Source organism: Artemia sp. Qi Xiang Cuo, chromosome 11 (assembly GCF_049724085.1).
Source record: "Artemia sp. Qi Xiang Cuo chromosome 11, ASM4972408v1, whole genome shotgun sequence".
Taxonomy (NCBI): Eukaryota; Metazoa; Arthropoda; class Branchiopoda; order Anostraca; family Artemiidae; genus Artemia; species Artemia sp. Qi Xiang Cuo.
In genome coordinates this window covers 23235141-23262134 of record NC_142804.1, presented here as the reverse complement: position 1 = coordinate 23262134, position 26994 = coordinate 23235141, and the positions used below count along the sequence as shown (strand labels likewise).

Below are 26994 nucleotides of genomic sequence, written 5' to 3'. Positions count from 1 at the left end.
TTATTTTGTGGAAAAAGTTTTTTTAATTAATTTCTGCTCGTTTTATATTGACATAGTCTTTTCAGAGAAAAAAAAATACTTTAAATCTTTTCGTTTTTTTAAGAATTTATAGTTTGGCCTGCTATTTATATGCTTGAGAAAAATTTTCAACAATTTTTAACAACATACACCCTTTTAAAAATCTGGACACAAATAGTAGTGATTAATTTAATTTCATACCTCCTCTAGTTGATCTGAAATGGAAAACATGATACCATTCGCAAAAAAATCTGTTTACTTTTTTTGATAGCTTGGATAAACTTACACTATTTTGATTTGGTTAAATTTTAAGAGCATAAGCATCCCCGAAAGTTTGACCATAATACCCTCAGTCGTTCTTGGGATACTGCTGAGATGCCTTATTGGGAATTAGCATTAACACAGTGCATTTTGATTTAATCTTATGGCAACATTCATTTTTTAAACATAAAGTCAAACGGAAGGGTGGGCGTGGGAGGGGGATTAGTTTCCCTCCAATCACTTTCGACTATTAAAAAGGGCGTCAGGCCTTTCTATTTTCAATCGAGAGCCCTTTTCAAAGCTCCTACGACAACTCCTTCGATATAAAGTGCCCTGGTCAGCAACAACAGCAACAACAAAAAAATAATACATTATACCCACGTCGATCTTTACTATAAAAATGTCAAGCCTTCCAATCACTTTCGAATATTACAAAGGGCAGTAGGCCTTTCGATTTCCAATCAAATGAGCCCTTTTTGAGTTTCTACGACAACACTTCCTATAAACAACTTATATGCCCCCAGGGCATAAATTACAACCCTTACCCTAAGGGCTGTGAGGTGATTGTCATCCTCTAAGACCTAATTCCCAGAACTTCCAACTACGTTAAACAAAATGGCTATCGCAAATTTTGATTGGATGTGTCTGGGAAAATGGTGGGCGTGAGAGGGGCGGTAGTCTTTCTCCAATCACTTTTAACTATTAAAAAAGGCACTAGCCATTTCAATTTCCAATGAAATGGGCCCTTTTGATGTTTCTACGACAACGCTTTTAATAAAAAACCTTATATGTCCCCAGGGGATAATTTACAACCCTCGCCCTGAGGCCTGGGGGGTGGTCATCCTCAAAGATCTAATTTCCAGAACCTTCTACTACGTTTAACAAAATGGCTATCTGAAAATATTGATTGGATGTGTTTGGGGGAATGGTGGGCGGAGAGTATTAATTACTCTCCACTAACTTTCGACTATTAAAAAGGACAATTTCGATTTCCAATCAAATGAGCCCCTTTTGAAATTTCTACAACAACTCTCTAAATAAACCTTATATGCTCCCAGGGCATAACTTACAACCCTTGCACTGAGGGCTCTGATGGGGTTATCATCCTAAAAACCCAATTTCCAGAACCTTCGACTACGTTGAACAAAATGGCTATCTCAAAATTTTGATTGGATTTCTAGGGAAATGGTGGGCGTGAGCGGGGGGTTAGTTGCCCTTCAATCAATTTTGACTATTAAAGGGGCACTAACCTTTTCAATTTTCAATTGAATGAGCCCTTTTTGATGTTTTTACAACATCGGTTTCTATAAAAACCTTACATGCTCCCAGGGCATAACTTACAACCCTTGCCCTGAGGGTTGTGAGGGGGATGGGTTGTCATCCTTAAACACCTAATTTCCAAAACTTTCAACTACGTTCAATAAAATGGCAATCTATAAATTTTGTTTGGATGCGGTTGGGGAAAAGGTGGGCGTGACAGGGGGGTTAGTTGCCCTCCAATTGTTTCCTACTAGTAAAAAGGGTACTAGCACTTTAATTTCAACTCAAATGAGCCCTTTTTCAAGTTTGTACGAAAAAGATTTCAATAAAAAGCTTCTTTGCGCCCAGGGTACAACTTATAACCCTTGCCCTGAAGACTGTGGGGGAGTGTCCTGCTCAAAGGTATAATTTCCTGAACTTTAAACTGCGTGGAACAAAATCGCTATTTAAAAATTTTTGATTGGATATGTTTGGGGAAATGGTGGGCATGGAAGGGGTGTTAGTGGCCTTCCAATCACTTTGGACTATTAAAAAGGGCACTAGCCCTTTTAATTTCCAAACGAATGAGCCTTTTTTGAAGTTTCTATGACAACGCCTTGTACAAAAACCTTATATGCCCCCAGGTCATAACTTACAACCCTTGCGATGAAGGCTGTGGGCCTTCCAATCACTTTCGACTATTAAAAAGGACACTAGGCCTTTCGATTTCCAATCGAATGAGCCCTTTTTGAGTTTCTACGACAAAACTTCCTATAAACAACTTATATGCCCCCAGGGCATAAATTACAACCCTTACCCTAAGGGCTGTGAGGGTGATTGTCATCCTCTAAGACCTAATTTCCAGAGCTTTCGACTACGTTGAACAAAATGGCTATATCAAAATTTTGATTGGATGTGTCTGGGAAAATGGTGGGCGTGACAGGGGCGTTGGTCTTTCTCCAATCAATTTCAACTATTAAAAAAGGCACTAGTCCTTTCAATTTCCAATCAAATGAGCCCTTTTGAAGTTTCTACGACAACGCTCTCAACAAAAACCTTATATGCCCCCAGGGGATAATTTACAACCCTCGCCCTGAGGGCTGGTCATCCTCAAAGACCTAATTTCCAGAACTTTCTACTACTTTGAACAAAATGGCTATCTGAAAATTTTAACTGGATGTTTGTGGTGGAATGGTGGGCGTGAAAGGGGGGTTAATTACATTCCACTAACTTTTAACTATTAAAAAGAGCAATTTCAATTTCCCATCAAATGAGCCTCTTTTGAAATTTCTACAACAACTTTCTATGTAAACCTTATATGCCCCCAGGGCATAACTTACAACCCTTGCACTGAGGGCTCTGATGGGGTTATCATCCTAAAAACCCAATTTCCAGAACCTTCGACTACGTTGAACAAAATGGCTATCTGAAAATATTGATTGGATGTGTTTGGGGAAATGGTGGGCGTGAGAGGGGGGTTATTTGCCCTTCAATCACTTTCGACTATTAAAAGGGCACTTGCCTTTTCAATTTTCAATTGAATGAGCCCTTTTTGATGTTTTTATAAAACCACTTTCTATAATAACCTTACATGCTCCTAGGGCATAACTTACAACCCTTGCACTGAGGATTGTGGGGGGGATGGGTTGTCATCCTTAGACCCCTAATTTCCAAAACTTTCAACTACGTTCAATAAAATGGCAATCTAAACATTTTGATTGTATGTGTTTGGGGAATAAGAGGCCGTGAGAGAGCGCTCAGCTCCCCTCAAATCACTTTCGACTATTAAAAAGGGCACTAGCCCTTTGAATTTCCAATCGAATGAGCCTTTTTTGAACTTTCTATGACAACACCTTGTATAAAAATTTTATATGCCCCCGGAGCATAACTTGCAACCCTTGCCCTGAAGGCTGTGGGGGAGTATCCTCCTCAAAAAAATAATTTATATGTGGAAATCAACTACGCTGAACAAAATGGCTACCTCAAAATTTTGATTGGGTGTGTTTGGGGGAAAGATGGACGTGGGGGGGGGGCTAGTTGCCCTCCAATCACTTTCGACTATTAAAAAGGGCAATAGCCCTTCCAATTTTCAATCGAATGAGTCGTTTTCGAAGTTTCTACGACAACTCCTTCGATACGAAGTGCCCGGGTATGGAGAAAATTTTACTTAATAACATATTCAAAATCGGCCGAAATCGCCCGTGCAGAAATGTCTTTTATTCAGGGAAAAGAGGGGGAGTCTCAAATTTTGATTTATAATTTTAGATTGAAAGAGTTTCTTATTAATTAGAGTCCAGGGAGACCAAAAACGATGTCAGAGAAACATCCTAAGCGAGTTCAGAAGGGATGAAAAATCATAATCTTAATTTGTGAAGTAATCGGTGGATTCAAAGATCGTTTCCAAGAAATTCAAGTATTTGAAATAAATATCTTATCTTATTTGTCGCTGAGCGCAACCATGTCAACATCTTAAAATAAACACCCAGGAAGTGCTACTTTGCAGCGGCAGGTATGGTCAGTAAGAATTTGGGGTGGACAAAACTAGTCGCACTGGCCACTTTTGATATGAACAGACGGTGCCAGAGTTCTGGTAAGAATTCGTCAGATCTAGCTCTGTACAAGCGTAATAGAGCCTTGTCGCCTGCTGCAATCAGTTTTTTCTTATTCGTTGAAGAGCGGTAGAACATCTGACTGGCTTCAAAAAACTTGGCATTAGTTGTTCAAGTTCAAGTTCTTTTAATTTCTCATTAAATCACTACAAGACAAAATAACACTTGTACAATATGAATCAATGGAAAAGAAAATATTTACAGAGGGGGCCTAAACAAAAAACGTTGTGGCGTTCAAGATTGAAACTTCGCTAACATCGTGCAATCGCGAAGCATTGTCATATCCTGAAGAGGCATGGACGAACAAAAGCGACTTTGTAATCTCTGATGGTAGCTTCATTCTCAAGTAGCAGATGTCAAAAATCTTTGCAGAGTCAGCAGGAACTCCAGTCTGGAAATAAAGAGGTGCTTGATCGGGTTTTGAATAGTGTGTCAGCAAGACTAACAAGTCGGTATCATTTCCAATCAAGCAAGTCTCTCTCTTCTCGACTGAAGCGTGTGCAGTCTCTACTATTATAATGTCAGCAACACCTTTGGCTTCTTGTGCTTAACACCTGGCTTCCACAAGTTTCCCAGTTATCAGCTTTATGATATTCAACTTATTGCCTGAGTTGAAAAGAGAAAGTAGTCTTCTTTCTTCCAAGCAATCTTCGTGGCAGAACTGAAACTGATGGTAGGGCACTGTTTTCCTTTTGTTTGCTCCTGATTGGCGTGATCTTTGATGGTCGACCCACTTACATAGCCGTTAAAAATGAGGTCAGCTAATGGACAATACTTCTGTATAAAATCTACACAAGATAGGGTACTTCTCCGTAAGTGGATAATTTGCCTCATCCTACCGAATGAAGTAGCCAACCACCATCAACGACATAGTGGCATGTATGTGTTTGCATTAGTTGAATCTCAGTTTTGTGCTGCTTCCATATATCAGCTGCAAGTGCAGCCTTATCTTCCAGGCGCATCGATTGATGAGACTCGAATAGGCAGGTGCAAATTTCGATAGTTCGTATTTGAGCGTATCGGCCAGATTTGAACCATCAGTGGACTATCATTCCTAGTCCATAGTCTGCTTTTCAGATGACACTAGATGACGCAGTCTATATTTGTGTGGGGTTTAAAGTGTGGGGATGTAGGAGGAGCTTGTGTAGCTGTGTTGGCCTCAGACTGTTTGGTGCTGCAGTGAGTTGCTAGTAGCAGTAGTTAAAAGTTAAGGTAGCTGTCACTGCGGGCTGAATATAAATAGGGGAAGAGGTGTCAGTGAAAGGGGGACTTTTGAGAAAATCGGGTTCAGGATAAAAGAGAAGAATCATCAGTTCAGATTTGAGTTCGTGAGGATAAAATTTCAGTGAAATGCTGTTCAGATTATAACATACCAGAAATGGTATTTTTACCCCTTCTGACCTCTATTAGGGGGGAAACGAGGAACTAGATAAGGGGGTTTTTCGATTCTAATGGCATTTTCGGTCTCCCCGGACTAGAATTAATAGGAAACGACCTTACAATCCAGAAAATATTGCAGAAATTAAGATTTTCCCCTCTTTTCCCTAAAAAAAAGGTATTTCTGAACGGGCTTTTTCGAGCGATTCTCGATATGTTATTAAACAATCTTTCTGAATATTTTGGTGTCCATTTGTGTGTGAATACTGCACAGATTAAGATTCCAATGTTTCAGTCCCCTCTGACTTGGCTTAGGAGGGAAATGGGGTACTAAATGATAGATTTTTCGATTCCGATATCATTTTCGGTCTCCTGGGACTTGGATTAATAGGAGACGACCTTTCGATCCAGAAAATATTCCAGAAATTAAATTCTAGATTTCCCCCTACCCCCCCCCCCCCCTAAGTTATTTTTTCCTAGTGACTCCATATACCCCCGGAAGCAATTGTAAAGACTTTTCGCAACTGTTTGGTGGGTTTGAGTAGACCTAGAACATGCTTCTTTCATTACCAGCTTCGGTTTTGGGAATAGCCATAACTCTACAGGAGCCCACCAGAGCTCTAGGGAACAGAGTGCATGGTTGCGCACCGGAACACTTTTATTGCCTAGAAAAGCACGAACAATTTTGGCAGTGTGTCCTGGTATAAATGATAAACGGGTACCGTTACTCGTAATAAGCACTGTTTTTTGCCAAGGTCAAAAGGTAGTGAATCACTACCTTTTCAGAGTTCAGTGAGGTAACACCAAAATTGAATTGGATATTATTCCTGTCTGGATTTATTTTGGTGAGGTCATAATTTATTCCAAGTGAGTTGTTGACCTGAGTTAACTTTAAGAGGATTATAAATTGGAATCTATTTTGCTTTTAGTTTGACCTATATTTCGATATTTATTAATTCAGTATTTTTTCTTGAATTAATATTGAGACTTTTTAATTTGTGTGGTGATTGCGATAGCCATGAAAAGCCCTGACGAAACGCCTGAACTTGTATATTCTCCGGTTCTGAATTTTATTCAAAGCTATTTGCTAAGCGGAATTGAGGAGGATATTATCAAAAGATATTGTATGGAGTTTTTTAGCGTGAATATAGTCAAAGAAGCTAAAAGTTTACTGTGGCAAATAAGTGCACCTGAATCAGATTGCCCAGTACGTAAGGGGAACAATGCACTTTCTAATCATTTTAGTGACATTATTTCTCTGTTAAGATCTCTTGAATGTAGCGACACTTTTGTACAGTAGCGTACAAAGTAGCGACAGTAGCGACATTTTTGTATGTTTGTGATAAAGCGACCTACAGAGGTGCCATGTCTCCCTACAAATGCTTATACTTCTTTACTCTCTAAGTTTAATGAGCTACAACAAGTGGTAGTTGAAATGTCAGGGAAACTTGACAATTATCAGTTGAATTTTCCTCAACTTCCCAAACCTACCCCAGCAATTGACACTCACACGACAGTTATCGTCTCTAAAGTGCCTTCAGGTCTGTCTGATCCGATTAAACGCAAATCTGCCCTCGATCAAATAGCTGGGCATGAATTAGTTTGTAGTGTGAAACCTGTTAATGACAGATGGTATGTCAATACTGATAAATCTGCAACTGAGGATTTTTGTACATCAGTTCAGAACTTTATTACCGGAGCAACAGTTAAAGTGCAATCCAAGCGCTTTTTTTGGATCCTCAGAGGTTTCCCAGTTGATGTCGACCTTTCAGTTATTAATAGACTGCAAGGTATAAAAAGTGCAAATCTACTGGGCCAGACTATGTCAGTCAAGCTTGAATTTGAAGAATCTTTCACTCAGTCTGCTTATTTCAAAGAAGGAATTAAAGTTGGATATGAATTTTTTCGAATTCATGAATTTAAGGAAATACCTAAATGCTGCTTCAAATGCCGATCATACGATCACTTTCAAAGTGCTTGCACCAGCAATGTCCCGAAATGTGCCAGATGTACTGGGCCACATCTTTCTACTAAGGATAGTCCTTGTAGCGCTGTTCCCAAGTGTGCTAACTGTGGTAAAAATCATGCTTCTTATAGCCTGTCCTGCCCTGTATCTAAGGAACTAATGTTTCGCTCCCATGTTTTGCAATGACTTTGGAGTTTTCAATAATATCGTTTAATATCAATGGTACAAAGGATAAGGACTTAGCTATTGATGAGCTCTACAATGATTTTGATTTGGTCTGTTTACAGGAGCATCTTCTTACAGACTTAAGCATTAACGTTTTACGTCGGAGCCTTCATCATGATGTGTTTTTTACTACTGCCAGAGCCACAAGAGGCCGCCCATCCGATGGGCTAGCTTGTGTTTTTAAGCGCAATCCTAATTTGGTTTCGCCGGTGATTTTTTACTCGGATGAGTTTTTTTTGGCTGTTGGTATGGGCACTATAGTTTTCATTAATTCTTATTTGCCTTATGATGACCGTTCTTTCAAATCGATGGCTAGATATGCTAAAGCTTGTAACACGTTGAATTTTTTAGTGGAATAAATTCTTTCTATTCCTCTAGATTATATGATCATTGGTGACTTTAATACAGATATAAATTACTCGTCATTGAGAAGTGATTTGTTGTTAGATTGCCTTCCATCTTATCATATGATGCGCAAAACTCATCCGTATTCTTATATTCACCATTCAGACAGTAAGAGCAATATTGATCACATTATTTGCTCACCTAGTATTACTACATCAACAGTGTTTGCACAGGCTGAAGAGGAAGACTTAGATCATCTCCCTATTTCACTTACTCTTACGCTGAACTTAAACCCTGCAAGTTTTTGTAAAGTACCCCGGTCTTCAAAATGGTTTGAAAAAAGTAATTGGAAGAAAGCTGATGTTCCTCTCTATGCGTTTACACTAACAAGCCTGCTGTCTGCTATACGAGTTCCCTATAATCTGCTTCAGAGCTCTATGCAAGTGAATTGCAAAAAGGACCTGGATTGCTATTATAACCAAATAATTAAATGTCTAAAAGATGCCCAGGCAGTTGCAGTACCGCTGCAACGTGTTAGATGTGGTACGCAAAAACCTATTTGGTCTTTAGATCCTAATTTTAAAACTTTGAAAAATAAAGCAAAGTTTTGGTTAAAAGTTTGTAATGAATGTGAAAGACCGCCTTGTGGAATTGTATCTGACCTTAAGCGTAAGACGCGCAGTGAATATAAAAATATCTTAAGTCAATGCGTTATCGTGGCATGGATTTTCCAGTGTCAAAGAGAGAATGGCGAAAAGTTATCAATTCTGAGTCGATTAAAAGTGATATGCCAAGTAGTGACTGTCTTCCTGCATCTGCTTGGCATGACCATTGCTCGTCTATTTTTTCTAATGTTAATTACCGTGTGCATTATTTATATACTCATTCTCTTTATGCTATTTTTTGTACCCCCCTATCTCAGCATCTTTGTGTTCCCATTTCTCTTTCATCCATAAATGAAGCAATTAAGAAACTCAAATCAGATAATTTTGATAATGATGGTATATCTAGATTTCTCCTTTTATTAGATTGCTCCCCCCCTTATTGGCCATATACACCTACTTCTTCAGATGTGTATTTTGTACTTCTAGTGTACCGGAGAGTTTTTTGTGTGGTATTGTCAGTTCAATTTTAAAGAAGGGAAATTCTTCTTTTATTTGCTCTTCTTATGGACATATGTATATCACTCTCACTTTCAATAAAGCTCTTGAGCTTGTATAGCTACTAATTGTAATTAACAATACGCTTGAGGGGGATAATAGGATTTGACTTTAGCCTAAATTAAGTTTTCAGCATACATGTTACGAACTATCAGCCTTGCTCCTTGAAAATCCTTCTAAGGGAAAGATCTTTGTACTTAGATCTATCAAAAGCTTTTGATAGTGTGTGTCATAGTCAGTTTTTTTCTGCTCTTCGTGGTTGCGGTGTCAATCTATCGGTTATTTTGCTTCTTTGGTACTGGTACTCTAATCTTTTCTTCGGCTGAAATCGGCACCAGCTTCTATTAATAAAGTGAAAAGAGGTTCAAGGGAAGGTGGAGTTTTATTCTCTGACCCTATTTAAATTATGTATTTCAGGATTTCTGGCAAAAATATCGGCTACCTATCTCTCCGGTTTTTCTGATGTTTCATACCTGGCCTACGCTGATGATCTGCTTCTTATAAGCCTTACTAAAACTGGTTTATCTAACATGGTTTCTCGTGTTGCCACTTCTTTTTCAGACATCGGCCTTTCTCTTAATGTAGATAAATGTAAATTTATTTCTTTCAATAACATTTCTAGTACTTCCCTTTGCTGTAATGGCTTTACTATCCCTCTCGTAAATTCTCTTCGATGGCTCGGTATTTCTATTACTAATAGTCTTCCAAGCTTGCGCCAGCGCACAGTCTCAGATATTAATATGAAAATTAAATTAGGATATGCTAAGATTGTGGCCAATAGAGGTAAATATAATAAACTCGCGTTGGCCAAGCTCTACTCAACTTTTTGTGACCATTCAATTGTTTTTGCTTCAGGAATTTTTCTCCTTCTTAAGAAAAATGAGTTAAAAAGAATCCGGATTAATTATATTAGATTTTGTAAATTTTTGTTGTTTCTTCCACCTTGGACCAAAAACCGGGTAATTATTAATAAATTTCTTGTTCCTAATATTACTGAAAAACTGGAAGCACTACACAGAAAACTTTCAAATACCGCTTGTATCCGTTTTTCTCCGCACCCTCGCCTTATCAGGTTTTTTCAGTCGTATGTTATTTTTCTTTTATTTGTTTATTAGTTTTTCTCTGTTTGGTCACTCCACATTTTTTGGTATTGTAAAGAGTGAGTAAAAATCAAATAATGATAATAATAATGACAGCCTGTGTACATATTTCTGTATATTACTGCTTATTAGATTCTGCAAGTTGTGAGCTTTTTTTTCTCTCTTCTTCTTTTCCCCCTCCTTTCATGTTATTTCTCTTTTGTTTTAGTTTCTTTTAAATTTTTATGCCTTACACTGTAACTGGTAATCTTTGATTTCTATATTGATTTGTGTTGCATTTTATGTGTTTTTCCTCGGGATACTCCACGTATTGTACCTCTGTACAGTGTGGGTTAGAAATAAATAATAATAATAATATTGGAATGAATTTTTGAGAAAATAGCAAAGAAGTGTCGCAAACTCAAGCAGAGATTAATTTGTAGATAAAACAGTAGGCGGTCATGACAAGGAACCAGTGACTTTTTCAGTGGAGCATACCTTGCAGATCCGACGACTGTGGCGTTGTGACAAGTTCTTAGGAATAATAATGGTACTATGTCAGAAAGAACACCTACTTTTAAAGATGCATGGAGAAGAACACAAAAAGATGGAATTTTCCCTTCATCTATAGATAGGTCTTCATCAGTACTAGCTTCTGATTTTAAAGTCTCACTAGGTACCACAGATGAACCTGCAAAAATATGCTCTCTATTAACAACTTCATGCACAACTCGTTGGAAATAACATTAAAAATTAACTATTTTCGGCAAATTGAAGTTTAGCTACCAAAAACATAATATTGAAAACCAATACTCACTAGTTTGATTTTAGTTGTGGTTTTGTAGCTTCATCATTCATTAAATCGTTGTTTTTTTTTCATTGTCTGCTACCATTTTCCTCGACACTTTGTATTTATTATTTTACTTTTTATCGAACTTGCACCTTTTTTTTACCTCTGACTCAAGTTGAAGATTTTCTTGTACTATTTAAGATACTTTTAAAATGAATTCATTTTTTCGGCTTTATTGTGCTTGTGATTCATAAGCGCAGAGCCTTAATGGTTGTGATTTTTGTTAGAATTACTTTTTTTAAAGATATTTCGTCATATATGCATTCAAAAATACATAAAAAGACCGTACTTCTATACTACTACTACTACTATCAACTCATCGCAGCACCAAGCCGCCTGAGGCCAACACAGCTACGCACGCTCCTCCTCTACCCCAATCTATTCAAAGCTTCCCTTTTTACACCCGCCCACGAAGTTCCCATTTCCTTAAAATCTTTCTTTATGACGTACTCCCACCCCAGACGGGGGCGACCTGCTTTCCGTTTAGCCCTAGATGGTTGGCCGAAAAGAACAATCTTCGGCAATCTGTCATCCTTCATCCGCACAACGTGCCCTAACCACCTCAACCTTTCTTTCATTATAGACCTAGAGAGCGGTATTGAACCACATTTTTCGCACAGCCTATTGTTTGAAATACGGTCAGTCAGCCGGGTACCCAGAACAATCTTTGAACAATTTCTGTGAAAAAAATCTAGAAAATCTTCATCTGTTTTTCGGAGCGTCAATGCTTCAGAGCCATATTTGACCACTGTCATCACTGTAGCTTCTAATATTCTAATCTTGGTTTGCAGACTTATCTTCCTATTCTTCCAGACTTTTTTTAACTTCACTGCTCCCACCATCTTTACTAATAATACTACCAAGGTAAGTGAAGCTGCCCACCTGATCGACCTTTTCATTACGCAACGTCACCTTTTCATCTTCACTTATTCCTAGCCTTAGTGACTTAGTCTTCCTAACATTAATTTTCAAACCAATACTAGCACCCTGAACTCGCAAAACCTCTAAAACTTGATTCATTTTGCTCACACTTTCATCTAGGATGCTTAAATCATCAGCATAATCCAAGTCCAGGAGACTTTTTCCTCCCCATTTGATTCCGTGGTCTCCCATTGCCTTTCCTGTGCTCCTTAAAACAAAGTCCATCAAAATAATCCATATAAAGGGAGATAGAACACAACTCTGCTTATCTCTTCATTTATTACAAAACTAGCTGTTAACCTCATTGCCTTCCTTAACTACAGCAGTGTTACTGTCGTACATAGCACTAATCACTTTAATGTATTTGTCTCGTATACCATACAAGGATAAAACCTTTACTAAAGCTCCTCTATCAACAGAATCGAACGCTTGCTCATATTCTATAAAACTGAGGACCAAAGCTGTTTGAAAACTCAGGCACTTCTCGATTATTAGCCTAAGAGTAAAAAAATGGTCGACACATCCTCTACCTTTTCTAAAACCGCACTGCTCTTCTCTTAAAACTTTGTCTACGGCATCTCTCAGTCTAAAAAGTATCATATTACTAAGTAATTTGCTACCTACCAGACTATGCTAGGCATAAACGACCAATCTCAAGAAATATTCCAGATTTCTACTATTTCAGGACTTGCCAATAAGAGAAATAGCCCCCTTAGGGAAGAAAACAGAAACTACAATATTTATGTATTCCCTGTAGTTTCTGTTTTCTTCCAAAAATGGGTTATTTCTCTTACTGTCAAATCCCGATACATAACATACAAACACGAAACGTCGATATGAATTTTTTTTTGGGGGGGGGGGGGATTATGCAAATGACATATACCTAACAATATATAAAAAAAAATCAGTCCAAGCCTTTCTTCTTCGCTTTACCCAGCGGATAAGTTTTAAAAAAAGATGAATTCAAAAATTATATTTTTAAATATTTAGTCTATTCAAATTTAGATTGATCAACAACTTCACTAATTTCCCATCAAACTGCAATCTCTTGCTCACGAGAGCTTAAGTATTTTGTCACCTTTACAAAAAAAGGAGACACCTTTACAGTGCTTATCATAGGGGTGAAAGAAAGCAACCTGTACAAATTTGAATTTCTCCTTAATGGCTAGATCGTAGGTAATGAATTCAAAAACTTTAACCTAACCATACAATACAATAATTTCTAAGATACGAGCTATCAAATTTAAAACTTCTATAGAAATGGTTCAGTTGTAAAAATAAAAACGTATTAACTTTAAACTTAATTTATTCAATTCTCGTTCTCAATAATATATTTACAGGCATCATGTATATCGTTGAAAAACTAATTGAGTAAGCTTACTCGAATGCTATAGCAGACTTGCCAAAGATACTAAAAAGAGACAATTTTTAAGGCGAGAACTAAAATAAAAAAAACTTCAAGCCTTTAATGCAAATTTAGAAAAGTATAAGAAATTATGGGTCTACCTGTAATATTTCCTTAAATGAAGTTCATTTTTTCGAGTGAAAAATTATATATTTATTTTTTCTGGAAGTTCCCTTTTTTATTTGAATTTTGACTTTTTTCTAAAGTTTTATGGTTTACTGAAAGTTTAGGAATTAGCCTTTGTAGTCACTTACCAGCCAATCTGTAAAGCTTACAGTATCTAATCTGCTTATATAGGACAGAAAAAGCATACAAGGTTAGGAAAGCATGTATTCAGGTTAAAAATTTAAAGATTATGATAATGAAAGGAAAAACCTTTAAATACCTGATTCAGGCCTTGGTACTATTAAATGTCTTGATAGAAGGGGCGGGTTTCCCAAATCAGCTAGCTGGACAAATCCAATCACTTTTAGATTTGAAGACATTTGAAGAGATCTACCTCCTGTGTCAGATGAAAGAACTGCAGGCTACAAGACAGAATAATTGAACAAGGCGCTTTTGCAACCGGCTTAAAAATAAAACAGCAGAAGCAAAGCCGTCTGAGGAAACTTGCATAAAAGAACACTTCATTCAGTTGACAAGATATAAACATAATGACAACAACCTACGAATAGTAGGGGAACAGCCTTCGTCACAAGTCTCTGAAATGACATCTAAATACTTAAAAAAAAAAAAAAAAAAAAAACAAGCAAGGTTCTATAACAAATGCTTTGAACATTCTTGTTGCCATACTCCAAAGTACATCCACGCAGCTCCTTTCCAGTACTCGTCAACGTAGTCTATTGAGGTCTATAGTTATAGTGCTTAAAGTTTGTCTCTCTAGATCTATGCCATAAGTTATGATTTTTCTAGCCATCTACTGATAGGACTGATATATTTATTTCTGTATATAGAGGCATCAGGCAAGGAGCTATCAGCTCCCCTCCTTTGTGTAATAATAGAGTTATTAAGCCGCAGTAGGTTGAATTACTCATTGGTGTGTTTGGTGGAATCCGTTGAAATTCGAAGCTCTTCTTTCACGTCTAAATTTGATTCAATAGGGGAGGTCGGGGTTGTTTCGAACACGGGTTGGTTCGGACACTGCTATTATAAAATCCAGATTCATCCGAAAAATTCTCCCAAAAATTAAGATCAAGTATTGACGAGTGGCCGACTTTGCGCAAAAGTTTCAAAAGTTTCCGAACACACGTTTCGAAGGTTCCCTTTGAACCACTTTTTAAGATATTACCTTTATTTCCACTAATATGCGCCAGGCTTTGTGGCTGTGTTATTTACGTGAATACATAGTTAAGTGTTGGCAGGTACTTAGCCTTATTATGTCACTGGCTACAGCTAGTCACAATTTGGACTCACCTTAACTATTTTTTTTTCTAGAAGACATTTTTTAAAAACGGTCTTTGTGGGTTGATTCGGACGCCATAGTCGGGTTGGTTCGGACGACTTTCTGAAAGTGTCCGAAACAACCCCGTTTTGTCAAATTAATCCCAGGAGGGGAGAGACAAGCCCAAAAAGCATGTATCGGATGCCATTTATAGCATCCGATACATCGCATTTGTGTTTAGCGCAACGATATAGGCTATGGCTTTGCTGTTGAGGTAAATATGGAGCAATCCCTGTTTCTGACCTGTGAATAAAGTGGACATACCACTCGATGACTTTTTTATGCTCTTTCCAAATATAACACTCGCTTTTGTCGCAATTTCAGTTTTAACATAACCTAAACTTCCTAACCTTACTCAAATATCTAGCCCATATTATTCATTTCCCATGCGTTTACTGATTCTTGATTTCGTCACCGTCGAATCAATTTGCGGGTAGACCGGTTTTAACAAGAGCAAAGCTTACAGTGGTATAGCCTACGAGCTGTATCTAAAATAAGAGAAAAAGGTATCATCTTTTTGGGTCCTTAATAGAATTAAAATTGAATTTGTGACAAAAGTGATTATCATATTCGGAAAAAGCATAAATAAGCCATTGAGTGCTATGTTCATTTTATTATTAGGTCAGAAACTGGGACCGCTCATCATTTACCGCTATTAAAACACAGATAAGTAACCTATTATCATTTCATATGCCAGTAAATTTTCAACGGAAACGTGACACTCCACCACCGAATATGGAGGATATGAAAAAGGCTACAGCAGCAGTTATCCTCGACAAAGATTCAATCCGAAAAACTGCTGAAGAGTTTGGCGTTAAGAAATCTACATTACAGGATTATGTTAAACGTTCAAAGAATTTATTAAACAATATAGCTGCAACAGCATTAGAAGACCAAGTAGGGACTTCCGCAACAGCAGAATCTCAAGCCCCAGAGTCTATACAATCTCTAGTCACAGGGAGAGCACCAGATCTTAACTTCACCTTTTCAGAGAAAATAGTTCATAACAGGCAAGTCTTCAATCCCAACGAGGAGAAGGCACTTTCAGACTACTTTCAAACAACTTTAGCAATGAATCACGGCTTAAGCACCATTGGAGCGCGCAAGCTCGCCTATCGTTTTGCTCAAGCAAATAAAATTAGATGCCCTTCATCCTGGGAAATCAAGGCACAAGCTCCGAAAGACTGGATGACTGCATTCCTCAAGTGGAATAATGAAATTTCTATCCGATCCGCCAAGGCAACAAGCAATAGAGCAAGTGGTTTCAACGAAGTGGTTGTGGGGAGATTCTTCGATAACCTTGCTTTAGTCTATGCTAAATACCAAATCCCTCCGGACCATATTTGGAATACAGATGAAGCAGGTGTTCCAACTGTATTACCACCTCTTAGACTGCTTGCCAAGAAGGGCCAGAAGCAAATGGCCCCGACAACATAACAGTAGAACGTGGTCGAAATGTAATGATGGTCTGTTTTGTTAGTGCGACAGGTAACCACGTACCTCTGGTTTTTGTCTATCCAAGGGTTAATTTCCAACAACGGATGCTGAAAGATGGGCCCTCTGGTGCTCTGGGACTAGCTCATCCAAGTAGTTGGATTAATCCTGACACCTTCTTGGAGACAATGAAACATTTTGTGAAGAATACCAGATCATTAAAAGAAACCGAAACTTTACTTTTACAGGACAACCCTGACAGTCATCAGGACATCAAAGTAGTCAACTACTGCAGAGAAAACGGAGTAACCTTACTTACCTTCCCACCTTACTGCTCGCACCGCTTACAACCTTTAGATGCTTCAGTCTATGGACCACTCAAAGTAGCGTTGAGAAGCAGCTTTAGTGAGTGGTTGAACTCATCCAGGCCAGCGTATTTCTATACATGACGTAGCAGAGCTCAGCCGTGTTCCATAACTCGAGAAGTTCAGCATGAGCAACATTGTAGCTGGCTTCAGAAAGCCCGGACTGTGGCCATTCGACCGCAACACTTTCTGCCATGCTGACTTTTCTGCCGCTTCACTTACAGATCGTCAATCGCTGGACAGCCAGTCTCAATTTGCTGTTCCTGATCCACATGAGCCAGACCAAAGTACTGACGAAACTCAAGGTCCTTCTGTATTCTTTTCCGTAGCTCCCGAGCAACTAAGACCGTTTCCCCGTGTACCACCTACAACTACCATGGGTATAGGGGTAAAACAAAGAGGAAAAACTAAAACACTTACAGAAACACCAGAAAAGGAAGAACTAGAACAAATGGCAGAAAATAGAAAAAGGTCTCAGAAGAAAGCTGTCGCCACCCTTCCAAAGAAAGTAAGAAAACCGAGGGCCGCTGACCAAGGTGAAGATAGTAAAGATAAGTTACAGGAATGTCTATTCTTGGATGATACTTCTCATGAATCTCTACATCTCGGAAAAACGGAACCGGACAATCTGTATGACGTAAATATCCTAGCCGCTAATGACTTTGTGCTCGTGAATTTCGTCGTTGGAAAAGGAAACACTTTTTATGTTGGACGTGTAGAACGACTTGTTGATGACGATGTGGAGGTGATGTTTCTAAAAAAAAATGGGACAAAATTCGTCTTTCCAGATCCTGTTGACCAGGCTTCAGTTTCAAAAATTGATATTATCTTGAAGCTTCCTTGTCCAGTTTCGACAGGTGGTACAAAAAGAGCTGCAAAAGCTCTCGGTTTAATTTTGATTTTTCTAAGTTTAACATTCGCTAAACATGTTTTGTATTAAGAATTTTAATAATAATTGAAATTTTTATATCTATATTACGGGGTGTCCGGAGCGACCCGTGTCATGTCCGAAAAAAACCGCACTCTGGGGTTGTTTCGGACGGTTTTTGTTTTGATTTCTAAACCGTTTCTGAAAAAAAAACCTGCAAAGATAAAAACTGGCAAAAATTCTCGTATGTGTGGAATTTCTGGACACAGATTGGGGTGCTTGAAGCGCCTAGATATATCTGCTAGTTAATGAGATTTTTGAGAAAGAAAAAATCTTCCTGATCAACCCCAACCTCCCCTATATCCTTTAAAAACTTCCCATCTCTGTATATATTTAGAATGAAAAAAAGGAAATTTTATCTTGCAACTATTTTTCTAGGTTTTTCAAGCCAGATAATTATTTATTGTTGTTGTTTTTTCATATTTTTTGTGTATTTTTTTTTTTACCAAATGATTGATTCAGTTTCCTACTTTCAACTATTTTATATGTGTACATGACCCAACAGGGACGTAATGTAACCTCGATAGTGGAGGGGATTGGGAAAAACTATTTATTGCTCTATTCTATGTCATTTCAATATTGCATAACTGCTATTTAATTCGCCTTTACTACAGCTATTCATTTTATAACAGAGTGAAGCAAACCCTAAAGCTAACTCCTCCTCCAGCCCGCTCAATTATGCTGCACAATAATGCACATGATATCCTAAGCCCTACAAAATTGTTTCCTTGGGTCGAGGAGAACTTTTACCGACTGGCATATGCGTATTTAAAGATTGTTTTTCCTTTAATGAGAATTGGAAACACTAGTGTTTGACTCACATTCTCAACAGCCCTTTACCGCTTTAGTTCGGCTTGGTAATCAAGTTTCTATCGCTTCTAGTACTTTTGCTTACAAAGAGCTTTTAATTGCACCGAAACTTAAATCGCCTCGTTTAGCTCTTGTTCAGCATTTTACACATGCTCCGTGTAATTAAGAACTCTTTTTTGCAATAAATTGCACCTTAATGTACTAACACACCTTTATAGTGTTTTATTATCCCACGTATTCTTTCGTTATCTCCCTTATGGCTCATCCTATCAGAAGGGGATAAACTAACTCTCGGTTCTTCTTACCATAAGCATTGTAAGTGTCTTCTTAATCTGCCATCCAGTGGCGTCAATTCATCGAAATTAAGATGAGGCCAAGGCTGTATCCGGAGGAGGGGAATGGGGGTTTAACCACCCCCCCCCCCCGAAAAGGTTTTCCGACTCGTAAAAAGGTAAAAAAAAAATGCATATAAATTTTTTTTTGATGTGTGTCTTAAGTTTTTTTACCCCCTCCCCTTCCGATCAAAAATCCTGCAAACGGCTCTAGAGGGGGAAAATGTATTCTTCAAAATTTAGAGTGGGGGCTATTTTTGTCGCTTTTATTTCAATTTTCCAATGAAAATACTAAAAACGGCATTTCTCAATATGAACACCTAAAAAAGGTAATATTCGAAATCTAAAAGGGGCCAAAAAAAAAACAGGGCGATCATAAGGAACCCCCCCCCCCCAATTGATAGAGCTGCTCCTACCTTGGGCTGATAATTGCGGAGCAACAGCCAGGTATGGAGCAATAGTCCCTTTTGTTGTCTTCATTGACAGGCCAAATAAGTTGAGACGTTTGTGTGATCCAAACCATGTTGTTTCCGTAAAGTGTAATAAAGGAAAAGCATTCAATACTGTTGACTACATAATTTTAAGGCAGAAGCTAGAAAATTAAGGAATTAGAGGAATTGTATTGAAGCTATTTGAATCCTTTTCGAGAGGTAGGACCCAGTTGTAGAAGTTTTCGACAATGGTAATTCTAGTGGTGTACTTTTCATTTCAATCCGATGCTATTTTCAAGTTTCAGGCTCTTTTTTAATTCCTGCGAATATGTCTTCAAAACAACATTTCTCTCTTAAGATTAATCATAATAATAGTCACCATTCCTGAACCAGCTAAAAATGGCAGTTTTTTCTCACTAGAATATATTTTTTTAACGCAATTTTAAATTTTTTGGCCGTGGTTCACTATAGGTTTTATTTTTTAAAACCTAGACTATAAAATTTTAAATTATAGAGTTTAAAATTTTAAACTCTATAATTTTTAATAGCTCTTTTTTAATTCCTGTGAATATGTCTTCAAAACAACATTTCTCTCTTAAGATTAATCAAAATAATAGTCACCATTCCTGAACCAGCTAAAAAAAGGCAGTTTTTTCTCACTTGAATATATTTTTTTAACGCAATTTTAAATTTTTTGGCTGTGGTTCACTAGGTTTTCGTGGTTTACTAGGTTGCAGCTACCGCTGCTATCCGCTGGCAACCAGGATTTCTTGTCAAGTCAATTTTATTTCCTAGTAATAGCTGTGTAATTTGCTGGCTGGTAATTTTATCTGCTGGTAATCAGGATTTCTTGTTAAGCCAATTTTATTAGCCAGTAACCGCTGTGCAATTTTCTGGCTGGTAATTTCATCTGCTGGTAAGCAGGATTTCTAAGTCTAGCAAATTGTATTGGCTGGTAACAGCTGTGTAATTTTCTGCGTGGTAACAGCAGTGTAGTTTTCTGGCTGGTAATTAGCTGCTAATTTTATCTCCTGGCAACCAAGATTTCTTGTCAAGCCAATTTTATTTGTTAATTCCTGTGCCTTTTTTTGGAAACCTTCACTATTTCGTCCAAGACAAAAAGAAAAAAATTGTAGTACGAATGTGCTGCAAATTGCAGCACGAAAGTATTTTCCGGGCTTTTGTCGTCACTCCTGAAATTCTCTAAGGTTAGCAACGGTTGTGTACAATCTAATTTCAGTTTACAATCCTGCTCCCTGTCTATGTGAAGGGTTTTTTTGGGGGGGGGATGGGAAAATCAGAGAATTTCAGGGAATTCTACAAAAATTTACCTTTCAACGATCGATTCCTCTAGAAAAATATAGACCTACACTGATTATGTTTTCATTATGACAAAGAAACCAAAAAACATTATTTCGCTTTTTTATATTTAATATTCCTTTTGATATCATATATATGAATGAAAAGGTATTTGATCCAGTGTGTCGGTATTAAATATCACACAAAAGTATACTATGAAAAGAAATACAGAGACTAAATACATGTTAAGGACTAAAAAAATAAACGAAAAAGGAGAATAAAACCAATAGGTCATTCATGAGGACAGATAAACAGCAACTAAGAACTTATGAAAAAAAAATAAATAAACAAAGAAAAATATAGTCATACCTGAGGTGGCGGACATAGAGAAATAGTTTCAGAAAGACAACCACAAGTGATTGTGCCTGTAAAAGGCGTGTAATATGCTTCACAGATTCGATGAAACATTGACATTACCGTCTGCAAGAACAAAACAAGAACGATAAAAAGAAAATAACAAAATCATATGCAATAAATATAAATGACTAATAATATGATATGAACCATGTGAATGACTAATAATACAATATGAACCATATAAATGACTAATAATATAATATGAACCATATAAATGACTAATAATATAATATGAACCTTATAAATGACTAATAATATAATATGAACCATATAAATGACTAATAATATAATATGAACCTTATAAATGACTAATAATATAATATGAACCATATAAATGACTAATAATATAATATGAACCATAAAAATGACTAATAATATAATATGAACCATAAAAATGACTAATAATATAATATGAACCATATAAATGACTAATAATATAATATGAACCTTATAAATGACTAATAATATAATATGAACCATATAAATGACTAATAATATAATATGAACCATAAAAATGACTAATAATATAATATGAACCATAAAAATGACTAATAATATAATATGAACCATAAAAATGACTAATAATATAATATGAACCATATAAATGACTAATAATATAATATGAACCATATAAATGACTAATAATATAATATGAACCATATAAATGACTAATAATATAATATGAACCTTATAAATGACTAATAATATAATATGAACCATATAAATGACTAATAATATAATATGAACCATAAAAATGACTAATAATATGATATGAACCATGTGAATGACTAATAATACAATATGAACCATATAAATGACTAATAATATAATATGAACCATATAAATGACTAATAATATAATATGAACCATATAAATGACTAATAATATAATATGAACCATATAAATGACTAATAATATAATATGAACCTTATAAATGACTAATAATATAATATGAACCATATAAATGACTAATAATATAATATGAACCATAAAAATGACTAATAATATAATATGAACCATAAAAATGACTAATAATATAATATGAACCATATAAATGACTAATAATATAATATGAACCATATAAATGACTAATAATATAATTTGAACCATATAAATGACTAATAATATAATATGAACCATATAAATGACTAATAATATAATATGAACCATATGAATGACTAATAATATAATATGAACCACATAAATGACTAATAATATAATATGAACCATATAAATGACTAATAGTATAATATGAACCATATTAATGACTAGGCATGCAACTAACGGGTCATTGATATTACAAAGCCTTTTTAACCTTTGGTAGGGTCACATTGGTCAACCAGTTTTTGTAATACGCGTTGTTACACAATGTCAGATGCGTTATACCCGTGTGAGTGCTTAAATTAGCCAAAAAAAACTACACAGGATGCAACAGACGCTTTTCCTGATTCTAAAAATCCAAAATCCTGATTCTAAAAGTCTACGCGATTAGTTTTAAGAAGTAAGAAAATCTTCCTCCTTTTAGAGAATATAAATAGCAAAATTAAAAGTGCAAGTCCCATTATGAAAACATAATTTGAGAGTCATTGTATTAGTCCTCCTCAATTTATTTCTCAAATTGACTTGTCATTCTGCATAGTGTCTAAAAACTGTACCAGCCGTAAAAGTATTAATAGGATATAAATTTGCTGCATTAAAAAAAAAAAAACTTCTATCCAAATTAGATCACACGAAGTATTTAGTTTATTAAAAGAGCATTGTGTACCGCCAAGTCAAATAATTGGAATACCAGTAGGGCTAAAATGTGGAAATGAGCCGAGTACCTTCTTGACTAAGTTTCTTAACTGGTTTGTGAATAATGCCTACTATGTTTTTTTTTCAACTGATTTCGTTCTATTTTCACTGCTCAGTCGGCGTTATAGAAATACTTTATGAGCTAGAAATGCATAAACAACCCGGAAGGACATGTCGAATGTCGAAGAATTTTGTTATATTACCGTATACCAATTGTGCAATTTTTCTGGTAAAGCACCTCTTAAGTCCAACAATTATTCAGGATTTTTCAGGAATATGATTAAGTGCGTCAGAAATACCATTAATAACACCTGGCATTGCCTTCTTTAAAAAAACAGATGGTGTTTTTGCTATTATTGCAGTTAGTTCGTTAAATAAAGGGTAGGTCATTGAAACTCATATTAGAATTGTTATCATATTGAAACACAACACGATCTTTCTCAATATCACATTTCTAATCTTGTTTGATACTTTCTTTAACAGACACAAAACATAATTCTCCTTACTCCTTCTTGCATGATTTTTTTTTTGTAAAATAAAACGGACCTGAAACGTACGGAAAAATTTCTTGTTCAAATTCACAGTTATTTCTTTGTAAATCTCTATTTCACAATGAAATACAATTAAATATCTACTAAAAGAAATAGTCAACAAACTTTTTATGACAAAACTCTAGAAAAATCCGGTACTATGAAGCCGGGCACACTACAAGATACGACAGTGACTAAACCAGGCGGAGACGAGGGTGCAGTTTATGGATAGATTATACTCACATTTATACGAATTTGTCTACCACCAAGACAGTTGCCTCCCACACCACTAGACTTGGGTGTGAATTATACATATCTGTTGAACAACAGCAAAAACAGTCACCAAAAAACTAGCCTCTGGGTGCATTCCAGAACACAATTATCACTAATTATCAATAATATTATTTATTATTACCTTTAACTAAAAATGGGAGATGTCAACAAATTTAGCTCTAAAATACTTAAAATGCATAAAAGAAGATAACACAGTGGCCCATTTTGCATTGATAAATGCCTTAATTTTCTGTTAACTAACCTCTTAAAATAAAATAATTAATTATCATTAATGAGAAACGATTTTTGAACACATCTCTGAATAAACGTATATAATATCATTAAATAAAAATAAAAAAAAACCTAAAAGTGGATAAGAGAAGAAAAGAAAGAAAGAAAAAATTCTGCTCTTCCCTAACTCTTGGTCACAACAACACTTCCTACGAACAACTCATTACACTTACAAAACTATTTTTTCTGTTCAACACAAAAAAGAATCATTTTTGTGGGGAACTTGAGAGCAAATCAATTTCTATTTAACTATACTTCAAAAAGCATTCAACCGGCACAAATTGCTTGTGATAAATTGACAAATTTTTACATTCAGTTTCACAAAGTATAACAACAGATAGCATGGGAAAATGTCTATTTGGGGGATTTTTCGTGTGCTTACCAACAACTTAACAGTTGCGTTCTTAGATTTTGAAATATTTTTTATTTTAGACTAAGTAAGCAGCAAAGAGATGGAATAGGTTAAGCAGCCAAATCTAATGTCTTTTATCACAAAACTATGTAATAAGCAAGTTTTAACTCTCTATTAAAACTTAAAAACAGCTTGTATGTATGCAGCCCAGCAACATCAGAGACATAGCAATAGCATGAATCCACATCTTCCTCTTCCGACTAACAAAAAGCAGAATTTCTCAAAAGGGGATATTAGTACTCTTTTCTATGTAATAATAAGGAATATTAGAAATATACTACCTCCACAACACTTTCTATTTGTAAATATTTATAAGAACAGTAGTTATCACAACTCAAGCCTTTGGAACATGGGAGAGGGAATGTCAAAATATTTTTCAAGGAGGGAACAATAGAAATTAAGAAAAAAGTACTTTTCAGGCAATAATATCTAAATTTTACAGGACAGGATGTCAAAAACAGTTTGGAGGGATTATCACTGGTTGCTACCCCCCATTTTTATAGGCATATATATATATATATATATATATATATATATATATATATATATATATATATATATATATATATATATATATATATATATATATATATATATATATATATATATATATATATATATATATATATATATATATATATATATATATATATATATATATATATATATATATATATATATATATATATATATATATATATATATATATATATATATATATATATATATATATATATATATATATATATATATATATATATATATATATATATATATATATATATATATATATATATATATATATATATATATATATATATATATATATATATATATATATATATATATATATATATATATATATATATATATATATATATATAATTTATAAATTGACAGCTCAATCAAACTCCATTCGATACTTACATCAATAGTTAAATCTCCATTAGGCGAAAAAACAGCTCCTTGTCCAGCTAGCTCAACCATTCTATTGTATGTGTGGATACTGGTAGCATACGTAACCTCAGAAGGGTCAATCAATAGAACAGGAATGAAGCAGAAACTTTCGTTGAAAGAAAACTGGTTTGAAGCTATTTTTGCTATCATTGAATTTCTACCAAACCCCAGGCTCCCGTCGGTAATAAATATAACCTAAAACAAAATGTGCCAAGGGATCTAATAATTTAAACAAAGAGTAACTCAAAGAGAATACAAAACAAGAATCTTATAAAGAGATTTAACTGCAAAAAATGTCACTTGCATAGGTTTTGCAATTGAAATTTCATTATTTATCTTCCATGACAGAATTAACTTCTTTGTGACAGCGCAGGGGATGAAGAACCGCCTGGGAACCTTGGTGACTGTGATTCGAACCACCTTATCACAAGGCCTTTTCTCTCACGCAACCCTTGATTGAAATATGAGCAAGAACTAAAATGGCTTAGTGCTGTGTTGGCTTAAGGCGGCTAAACCATTAAAATATTAAAAGTCGTTCAACCATTTAAATAACTAAAAATTACAATTCGCATGTATAAAATTTTATCATATAGCTCAATCTAATATGGATGTAGGTATAGGCCTATTCACAAAAAGGCCCAAGTCCAAATAAAACAGGCATTCAATTCTTTTTCTCTTTTTTTGTCCTGCAGCAAAAATATTAATTATATTTTCGATTTTATAGCAATAGCCATTCTATTTTGATTTAGCTTAAAGCTGAACGAAAAGATGCTGAGCTATCTTTAGATTTTAATGCGTTTTCTATACTTTCCTTGTGCTGCTCACCAAAACCTAGGAACACGGTTACAGAAGTACAAGAAAAGTATCAAAAAAGGCATTAAAATCCAATGATAGCTCAGCATCTTTTGATTCAGCTTTAAGCAACCATATTTTCGATAATCCAAACTATTCAGTGCTATTCGACGATACAACTTTAATTAGCAATGACATGGGAATCAAAAAAATGTTCGATGAAGTAATTGAAATCAAGCAAAACTTAATAATAATATATCCCTAAATAGAAACTTGGATGAGTACACACTCAATCCTATGTACAAAAAATTAATTATGTAAAATAATTCAATACACAATAAAATAAAATTAGGAGCCAATCAAAATAAAGCCGCTCCCAAAACAAATAGAAGATTAGCAGCACAAAAAGCAAAATTGCAATATGGAACTGTTCGAATTTTTTATCAATCCAGGCAGCTTGAATGAATAACTCTTCTGTTTTATCAGTCTTGGCTGAACCTATGTAAGGTGAGGAGGCCTGGACTCTGTTAAAAAAAAACTATGATTTTAGTTAAAATGTTTGTCTTTTTCGACGTGATTTTTGAGTAAATTTGTTTTCTTTTTATTTGTTTTATATTGTAATTCACTGATGACAGCTGTTGAATATATAGCCGAAACATTCGAATAGATCGTAACACTGTGTTATTTAAACTATAGTCATAATTTAAACCATGCAAGACAATGTGGTCTTAGATGTTAACTCAACTTTAGTTCTTTGGAGCTTGTGGTCAGCATATTTTCTAAATAAAATTTTATCTGAAAAAAATTAACAGCACGAAGAGTATAAAGTACCTGACAATTTCCAAGATGCCCCCATTCGTGAAAAATATAGCTTTGCATCCTTGATAAAGCTTCTTGTATACAGGAAACATCACATGCTTCAATAGTTTCCAAGTGTCTTTTAATTCCATCATAATCTCTGGAGAATGGAAAGACTACATCAAAACTTGAGGAGAATGCGGCCTTAAAAGAACATAGAAGAAAGTAAAAATAG

At 35.4% G+C, this 26994-nt stretch overlaps 1 protein-coding gene across 1 annotated transcript in view; it reads right to left on the bottom strand.

Annotated features, from left to right (window-relative positions):
- IntS14 (integrator complex subunit 14) overlaps positions 1 to 26994 on the bottom strand; it is a 72714-nt gene that overhangs the window by 36237 nt on the left and 9483 nt on the right. Inside the window, exons 2-6 of the mRNA XM_089097138.1 lie at positions 26793 to 26963; positions 25140 to 25364; positions 20865 to 20975; positions 13841 to 13982; positions 10855 to 10970 (exon numbers count right to left, since the gene is read on the bottom strand). Coding sequence (XP_088953264.1) covers positions 10855 to 10970; positions 13841 to 13982; positions 20865 to 20975; positions 25140 to 25364; positions 26793 to 26963 — 765 coding nt within the window. The remainder of the gene's footprint in view (positions 1 to 10854; positions 10971 to 13840; positions 13983 to 20864; positions 20976 to 25139; positions 25365 to 26792; positions 26964 to 26994) is intronic.